Source organism: Microtus ochrogaster, unplaced genomic scaffold, assembly GCF_000317375.1.
Source record: "Microtus ochrogaster isolate Prairie Vole_2 unplaced genomic scaffold, MicOch1.0 UNK110, whole genome shotgun sequence".
Taxonomy (NCBI): Eukaryota; Metazoa; Chordata; class Mammalia; order Rodentia; family Cricetidae; genus Microtus; species Microtus ochrogaster.
The window spans coordinates 606,699-616,590 of NW_004949208.1; the positions used below are offsets into that span (position 1 = coordinate 606,699).

Consider the following 9,892-nt stretch of genomic DNA (forward strand, 5'->3'; position numbering starts at 1 on the left):
TGAAGGCCAGAAGAGGGCGCCAGACCTCTTTACAGATGGTTGTGAGCCACCATGTGGTTGCTGGGAATTGAACTCAGGACCTTTGGAAGAGCAGCAGGCAATGCTCTTAACCACTGAGCCATCTCTCCAGCCCCTATTTTATATTTTAAATATATGTAGCAATAAAATAAACAGGCTAAAATTTCTAAATATTTTGGAATAAGAAATATGTTATCTCATTCTCTTATTTCATTAATAAAGTAAATGTCATGGGTATAATCCAAGGTTACTAATGAGTCTAACTCTCTGAAAACTTTATTTTTTCTAATGTGGACTCTAGGGAGTAGAACTCAGCATAATTTTGACAGATGAGGATATGTAGGCAATAAAACAGCCCTCAGCCTGTGCTGTGCCTTCCATGGGGATATATTAGTATTTTATAAATGGTAGTGATATGAAATTTTATGCTTAGAAAGATGGGACATTTGTTAAAAACAGGTTAAGAGATCCAGGCAGTGGTGGCACACGCCTTTAATCCCATCACTTGGGAGGCCGAGACAGGTGGATCTCTGGGAGTTCGAGGTCTACCAAGTGAGTTCTAGGATAGCTAGGACTGTTACACAGAGAAAACCTGTTTCGAAAAAACAAACAAACAAACAAAAGCAGGTTAAGAGAAACTTTGTTAGATATTTCAAGATTTATTTTTAGTCATTTGAATCCTATGGGCTGGAGAGATGGCTCAGTATTTAAGAGCAGATACGGCTCTTGAGAACCTGATTTTGGTGGTTCTTTGCATCCACATCAGGTGGTCCACCTGCCTATAACTGCAGCTTCAGAGATCTGATGCCCTCTTCTGAACTCCATAAACATATGCATAATTCAAATAAAAATAAAGTATTAAAATCATCTAACTGTAATAAAGTTTAGTTATTTGTTTGTGTAATATTAGTGATTTTTCTCATTCATTAAAGGCTTCATATATCCTAGGCAAACATGCTGCCTCTCCCACCGTATCCCCAGCCATTTACTTATTTCTTTATTGAGGCAAAGTCTTACTGTTTAGCTCTGGCTTTAGGGTCACTGGAACTCATTATGTAGACTAAAGCTGGCCTTGACCTCCTGTACAGGAATCAAAGGATTAGAGTTGTGTGTGAGGTGCAGGTGTGGGCACATCCCACAGCACCCACGGGGCAGAGGACAACTCTGTGGAGCCAGTTCTCTGTAAAGCAGACCATGCTACCAGGTTTGTGCAGTCAGTCAATGCCTTTGCCTATTGAGCCATCTCACTGGACCCTAGAATTTTTCTTTTTTTTTCTTTTTCTCCCCAAGTCAGGGTTTCTCTGTGTAGCCCTGGCTGTTCTGGAACTTGCTGTACTTTAGATGTGGCTGGCCTTGAACTCAGAGATCCACCTGCCTCTGCCTCCCAAGTACTGGGATTAAAGGCATGTGCTACCATGAAGGGCTCTAGAATTTTTTCCCCTGAAACTCACTCTGTAGAGCAGGCTGGCCTCAAACAAAGAGGTACACTTGCTTTTGCCTTCCAAGCGCTGGAATTCAAGGCATGTGCCACCATTACCGGGCTGGAAAATGTGTTTAATCTCACTGAGATGCTATTCTATCCCCAAATTCTTAGTCATACCTAACTAAAAATAACAGTTATTTGTGTTATGCACAAAAGTAAAGCCTATAAATGTTATGTAACTGGGCTGGCAAGCTAGTTCAGCAGGTAAAGGCACTAATGACTTGAGTTTGATCTCCAGGATATACATGGGAGGAGAGAACTGACTCCTCAAATTACAAGTTGTTTTCTAACCTCCACAGACTCAGTAACACACACACACACACACACACACACACACACACACACACACACGCACGCACACAGACACAATACATACATACATACATGGGATAAATTTTTAAAGTTATATAACTTAACTGAAGTTTCAATATTCTTCAGGAATAAAGAAAGACAAGTGCCTCCTAGTCTAGGACCACCTTTAGGATTTGACATTAAAAGGAATTAGGTTGGAGAGTTGTCTGGGTGGTTAGGAGCACTGCTGTAGAAGACCATGGGCAGCTCACATCAACCATCTGAGGTTCCAGTCCCAGGGGATCTGGCACCCTCTTCTGACCTTGGTGGGTACTGGTATACTGGGGTATACATAAATACATACAAGCAAAACACTTGTACACATATAATAATAAAATTTGTTTTGTTTTTTTGAGACAGGATTTCTCTAACTCTCTGGCCATTCTGGAACTTGCTTTGTAGACCAGGCTGGTCTTGAACTTACAGAGATCTGCTTGCCTCTGCCTCCTGAGTGCTGGAATTAAAGGCGTGCACCACTATACCCAGCTATAATAATAAAATAATTTTTCAAAAATTAAAGGAATATTCAATATTTCCTAGTTCACATGGGTTTCTCTAGATGTAGGAATTCCTTGAATAGCTTAGTCTATTTTGAACAGTAATTAAATTTAGAAGATTATCTTTGCATTGGGTATTGTTTCTAGGATTGGGAATATTGACTTCAGACATGACTTTACCCTGAGGAGTTTATAATCCTAGTGTATAATTGTGGAGTAGGAGAAACAAATACACCCTATATCTTAATTGTTTCATTAGAATTCATCCAATTTCCCCATCTTTCTCTTTGTTTTTCTTTGGCTTGTTTGTTTGTTTGGAGACAAGGTCTCTCTATATACCCATGGCTGTACTGGAACTTGCTGTGTAGAACAGGCTGTTATTGAACTCACAGAGATATGCCTGCCTCTGCCTCCCAAGTAGTCAGACTAAATGTGTGTGCCACCATGCCTAGCTCCTTCTTTTTAACCCCTGTAACTATTGTTCTACTTTCTATCTCTAAATTTTAATATTTTAGGGCCTCATAAATAAAATCATATAGGATTTATCCTTCTGTGTCTTATCATTCTTCAGTTTAAGTCTTTCAGGCTCATGTATGTTACAGCATGGATTTGAATTAAATTTCCAATAGTATTCTGGTATGTGCATATGATATATTTTCATTATTTATTCATTAGTTGATAGATATTGGTTTTTCTCTATCTAGAAAAGATTGTCAGATGGTTGGTTTTCAGTAAATATCAGATAGAAGATAGATTAAATGAGAGGACAGGCAGCTTTCTCAGATGAAATGACATTTGAACTGTCCTTTATTGGTTTTGCTAGACAGACAAATGATGGACTTAATTCAGTTTAATAAATAATCTCAGTGATACTTAATTACACAGATCATCAAACAAGTTAAATCTTTTGTCTTTTTTAACTCCCACCCAGGAAGCAAAGGCAGAATTATAAATTCACCCTTGCAAGGGTAACTTATTGAGACTATCTCAAAATAAGAAGTGAAGGGTAGGGGGACTGGAGAGATGGCTCAGTAGTTAAGAGCACTGACTGTTCTAGAGAGCCTGAGTTCAGTTCTCATCACCCACATGGCAGCTCACAATCATTATCTGTAACTCTAGTTCCAGGGTATCTGGTGTTCTCTTCTGGCTTGTATGAGCACACATGGTGCACAGATATACATTCAGGCAAACACCCATACAAATAAAAAAAAATCAGATAGTCATACAGCTTAGTGGTGGAGTACTTGCTTAATATAAATGAGGACCCTCGGCTGCTTCTCCAGTGCTGACAGGCTAGCAAGACAAGGTTTGCCTAAAGGACCACTTAGGCAGGTGCAGGCAAAAGAAACAAGAAAGCCATATTGAACAAGAGTTAAAGTAATAGAATTTCAAAAAACATGCTTCAGGGAAAGAAAAGAGGTCTACAGTTAAGGGCATATTGAAAGCTGACTTTGTGGAAGAAATTATATTTTATATGTAGAATCAGGGATATGTGTTGTAAAAGTAGATAACACTAGAAGCAAGGGAAGGTGGAGTGAAAAGTTGGAGCCATTTTTTGTGTGATGCAGCTCCATTTGGCTTGGATTCTGGCTATGGAAAGTTTGTTAAGAGGACGGGTAGGGGATAGAAGGTTTGGGATCTTAGAGAGCCTTGAATTTTAAAATTTGGAGTTTCTATTTAATATTGTAGGTAAGTGGAGAGAAGTTGTGGCTATATTTTAAAAGAAGAAACAGGTTGGGGATGTAGCTCAGTTGAGGAGTGCTTGTCTAGCATTTAAGAGACCCAAATTTGATTCTTTTTCTTTCATTTTGCATTTTTTGTTTTTCAAGACAAGGTTTCTCTGGGTAGCCCTGGCTTTCCTGGAACTTACAGAGATATGCCTGCCTCTGCCTCCCGAGTGTGGCATCACCACCCTGCCTGAGTTTGATTCTTGGGATCAGGTGTGCTGATGCATGCCTATAATCTCAGCAGAATCCTATGAGGGTCCTAAATTCAAGGTCAGACCTGGCTACATAATGAGTATGAGACCAACCTGGGCAATATGAGGCCCAGTCTTAAAACAAGATAATAAATATACTTAGGAGGCTTTTAAAAAGTGAAAGGTATTCAGCATTGAATTGAAGATTTATTGCTTAATCACTTAACATTTGTCGAGTACTGACGGTGTTCAAGTGCTCTTCTAGGCAAAGAAAATGACGACATGATATGCCCTCTTGTCATGTTTTTATTCTTGGTGAGAGAAAGGGAGTGAACTTAGGAAGACGAAATAAGCTCATTAAAAAAAAAAGAAGTGAAATAAAATGACTTCATAGCCTGTGAAATACTGCACAGGGAGCATGATGTGCTGGTGAATACGGGAAGGAGTTTAAGGAGGACTTTTGAGGTGATGATCCCTGAGAGCTGAAGGATTAAAAATCGCCAGCCAGATAGGTGTCCCCAGGGGAGGGAACAAAAAAACAAACCCAGCAATTTGGGGGAAGATGCAATGACTCTGACAAATGCAAAGACCATACTGTGGTTGACTTCATTGTCAGACAGAGTAATCAATGAAGGTGAGATTTGAAATTAGAAGGGAAACAAGCTAGAGACAATTATTTATAAGTTTATTTATTATGTACAGTGTTCTGCCTGCACGTATGCCTGCAGGCCAGAAGAGGTCACCAGGTCTCACCATAGATGGTTGTGAACCACTATGTGGCTGCTGGGAATTGAACTCAGGACCTCTGGAAGAGCAGCCAGTGCTCTTAACCTTTGAGATACTTCCCCACCTGACAGTTTGTTAAAAAGAGAATAATTATATAGCCAGAAAGCAGACTGAAGAGGAATAGTTTGAGAAAGTAAAAGCATAGAGTAACATCATCAGAGTCATGGGAGAATGATGTATTAAGAAGGAAGAGGCACTGGTGACACATGCCTTTAATCCCAGCACTTGTGAGGCAGAAGCAGGCGGATCTCTGTGAGTTCGAGACTAGCCTGGTCTACAAGAGCTAGTTCCAGGACAGGCTCCAAAACCACAGAGAAACCCTGTCTCGAAAAAATATTCATTTATTTATTACGTATACAATATTCTGTCTGTGTGTATGCCTGCAGGCCAGAAGAGGGCACCAGACCTCATTACAGATGGTTGTGAGCCACCATGTGGTTGCTGGGAATTGAACTCAGGACCTTTGGAAGAGCAGGCAATGCTTTTACCCTCTGAGCCAGCTCTCCAGCCCTGTTTCTTTGTTTTTTTAAAGATGGTGTTACTATGTATCCTGGAACTTTATTTGTATTTTTACTTTCTAAAATTTCTTTGTGTGTGCATATGTGTGTGTGTGTGTTTGTCTGTATGCCATAGTGTGCTTATGGAGGTCAAAGGGCAACTTATGGGTGCTGGTTTTTTCCTTCTACTAAGTAGGTTCTGTGGATTGAGCTGAAGTTGTCAGTATTGGTGGCAAGGACCCATACCTGAGGAGCTGTCTCTGTAACCCTTCTTTAATTTTCTATTTTTAGCCTGAGGGAAGAGGATTGCCACAAATTTGAGGCCAACTTTATCTACACAGCACATTTCAAGCCAACCTGGGTGACAGTATAAAACTCTGTCTCAAAAAGCCAAAACCCAAACAACAACAACAACAAAACAAAAAAAAAAACCTCACAACTCAAAAATCAGAATGCAACCCTCTCCTCCCCAAACCACAGACATACAGACTTTTAAGTTCTGTGAGAGTATGGGCTGTATATGGCTTGTTTGTTATTGAGTCCATAGCACTTTGTGTAGAACCTGGTACATAGTAGATGTTTGTGGGGTCTGTAAACAAGAGGGCCAGCAGAGTAGAGAAACCATCTGAGTGAGGCAGGAAGGAAATTTGGGTCAACATGACTTAGTAGCCAGTGTTGGTTTGAACTTAAAGAGTCTTACCCTGGGCAGTTCGATTTAGACTATTGAAGTACAACACAATTTTGGAAAAAGTTTCTTGATGATAATTGACTCAGCTCTGCACGTACAGCAAAGCTTAAGACATGTTTACATCTAAACTTTTTGTTCTTGTTGTTTTTTCCAGACAGGGTTTCTCTGTAGCTTTGGAGCCTGTTCTGGAACTAGTTTTGTAGATCAGGCTGGCCTTGAACTCACAGAGATTTGTCTGCCTCTGCCTCCCGAGTGCTGGGATTAAAGGCATGCGCCACCACTGCCTGGCCTTTACATCAAAACTCTTTACAAAGTACATATGGCCTCTTCCAAATGATGGGGTCCATTGATTTAGAAACAGTGCTCAAGATTAGGGCCTAGGGAGAATAACTGAGGTAAACACAATGCCTGTGGGAGTCAGGAGTGTCCTGGCCCTAAGATAACAGAGGTTACTTAGGCTGTTGTAAATTACATGTGACATCTTCCATAAGGACGGGTTTTATGACTGAGAAGCAATGCTTCTCCGAAATGCTTCTCAGATCTACGAAGAGTCTGTGATAAACAAATATAGTCTGGGGGATTCAGGTTAAGACAGACCGTACAGGGGACTGGAGAGATGGCTCAGCGGTTATGAAGACTGGATGCTTTTTCAGAGGTCCTGAGTTCAATTCCCAACAACCACACGGTGACTCACAACCATCTAGAATGGAATCTGATGCCCTGTTATGGTGTGTAGACAAACATTCAGACAGAGCACTCATATACATAAATACATCTTAAAAAAAAAGACTGGCCCTACAGATAGCAAAGATTACCAGTTGTTTTAGTCAGTGTTCTATTGCTGTGAAGAGACACTATGGCCATAGCAACTCTAATAAAAGAAAGCATTTAATTGGGGCTTGCTTACAGTTTCAGAGGTTTAGTCTATTATTATGGTTGGGAGCATGGCAGTATGCAGGCAGAGCTGTGAGTTCTACATCTGAATCTGTAGGCAGCAGGAAAAGAGAGGCTTTGGGGTTGATAGAGGCTTGGCAGAGGCTTCTGAAACCTCAGCTCACTCCATTGACACACTTCCTCTAACAAGACACACCTCTGAATCTTTTCAGATAGTGCCACTCTCTGGTGCAAGCATTCAAATCTGTGAGCCTATGGGGGCATTCTTATTCAAACCACCACACCAGGTTATTAACATCCATTCCCAGATTTCTGGGTGGAAAACAGGTTATACCTGTTTGTTTAACATTCCTGGTTTCCCTAGTGCTTCTCTGTGAGCACTGGGCCCCCATGCCCTCTGCAGATGTTCAGCCAGCTGATTTGAATGAAATTTAATAGAGACCATCCTGGATTTATTTTCAGTATATGTGTGGGTATATATCTATAGTAATCACAAATGATTAAGTAGCCCTTTTAATGTGCATTTTATAGGAATAGTTCATCATCCATCAGATACTGACTTAAGCCTTGGGTGATTTGAGATTTAACCAGCCCATAGACCTATCTTGTTTAGTCTTTTGCAAATCCCAGTGTATCATCTGTCATACATAATAAATGCATAGCATAAAGAAATATAAAACCTCTCCTGCATTTCATGGTGCTACTAGAAAATTGGATGGGAGCAGCACAGTATTTTGCTATTATATAATGAATCAACCTGATGAGAGTTTAGATTATGCTTCCAGGGGCTTATAAAAAAACATTGCCATTTTGATTAGAATTTTAATTTTAGTTAGAAATTCTTTTTATCTTCTTTCTTATTTCCCTTTATTTTATTTTCTTCTCTTTGGCTTTCTTTTATGGGGCAAGGTCTTGCCTCGTAGCCCAGACATACCAGCCTCACGCTTGTGGCCCTCCTTCAAAGTATTCGTATTATAGGCATGTGCTACCACACGTGCTCTTAAGAGTGCTCTTTTAAGGGATTGTTTGGGTTTGACTCAATAAAGGTGGTCTGAGCTACTTAAGCATCAAATTCTATCTGTAGTAACCTTGAGTGTTTTGGTGATACTGAGACAGACATTTATAGTTCTCTTTATACGGAGCTGGCTTCTGTTTCTGCTTGGATAGAGCTGCCCTAAGAGACTGTTTTTGTTCTCCATGACAAAAAAAGAATTCACAAAATAACCAAAAGAAATAATTTTCTTATGTTTTTGTTATTTTTAAGTAATATTTTGAGCTAATTTTTTTGATACCGAATGTTGTATAGTTTGGGTTTTTTGCTTGATTTTGTTTTTGAGACAGGATCTATGTATTCCTGGCTGTCCTGGAACTCTCTGTACAAGGTGCCCTGGGACCCAGAGGCCTAGGATTAAAGATGTGCACTACCACGTCCAACCTACATGTGTTGATTTTTAATAACTAAACCCAAAACAAATAGGAAAAAAAAAAACGAAAGAAAGAAAGAAAGGCCAGGTGTATTGGCCCTGCACTTGGAAAAGGCAGCTATATCTCTGTTGTTGTTCAAGACAAGTCTGATCCACAGAACAAGTTCTAGGACAACCATTGCTACAGAGAGACTTTGTGTTGTCAAAACGCACAACAAAACAAATCAAAAAAAAAAAAAGAAAGAAAAGTAGGTAAGAAAATAATATATACCAGGTGGTGGTGGTGCACACCTTTAATCCCAGAATTTGGGAATCAGAGGCAGGAGTATCTCTGGTCTACAAAGTGAGTTCCAGAACAGCCAGGGCTACACAGAGAAATCCTGTCTCAAAAAAACAAACAACAACAAAAAGGAATGTATACTTGCAAACTTATTGTTAATATATGCTGATTTACTACCTCTAAGCTTACTAGCATAATAATATTTGACGTGAATTAAAATTTTATATCTTTATATGAAATTGTTTTAAGAGAATTCTGGGGAAAATGCTACAGTTATTGTTTTGTTGTTCACAGGAAGGGAGGAAATAATAAATTGATAAAGATCTATCATCGGGATGGTAAATATGGCTTTTCTGACCCCCTGACATTTAACTCTGTGGTGGAGCTCATTAACCACTATCACCATGAGTCTCTTGCTCAGTACAATCCCAAACTTGATGTGAAGCTGATGTACCCAGTGTCCAGGTACCAACAGGTATGACCATAGACGATCTCATAGCATTATTTCATATAATTTTATTCTATTTATCAGGCTTATTGGTTAAAAAGACTAGTTTATATTTATTTTCCTAATTAATCCTGGGTATGGTAGTGCTTGCCTTTAATCCCGCAGAGGCAGGTGGATCTCTGTGAGTTCCAGCCCAGCAGGGCTATGTGAAACCCTATCTCACCAAAAAAAGAAAAAAAAAAGACATATTTCCTAAGTAGCATTTTTAGGTATTTAAGTTTAGTGGGTTTTTTTTTGTTTCTGTGGTTTGAAATAGGGTTTTATGTAGTAGGTATGTTGACTTTGAAATTGCCATGTAACTGATGGCGACCTTAAATTTCTGATCATCCTGCCCCTTCTCCTGAGTTCTAGGATTTTAGATTTTGTTATCATTTCTCACCTGTGCGTATGTGTGTGCGTGAATGAGTGAGTGCAAGAGGCGAGTGAGTTGTGTTTTGTTTTGTTTTTTACTCTTTGGGGGCCCACCACATAGGTCCTGAATAAATATACGGAGTCTTATTTTTAGGCAGCTTTTTAAAATTAGCCTGTCTGCCTTTTGCCTCTGGGCT

General features: G+C 39.7%; 1 protein-coding gene across 5 annotated transcripts in view; it reads left to right on the forward strand.

The window, feature by feature from the left end:
* The window catches only part of Pik3r3 (phosphoinositide-3-kinase regulatory subunit 3), a 72,557-nt gene that overhangs the window by 32,481 nt on the left and 30,184 nt on the right, over positions 1-9,892 (forward strand). For all 5 annotated transcript variants that reach the window (XM_026778181.1, XM_026778179.1, XM_026778180.1 and 2 more), the window contains one exon: positions 9,131-9,311. In XM_026778181.1, coding sequence (XP_026633982.1) covers positions 9,131-9,311 — 181 coding nt within the window. The remainder of the gene's footprint in view (positions 1-9,130; positions 9,312-9,892) is intronic.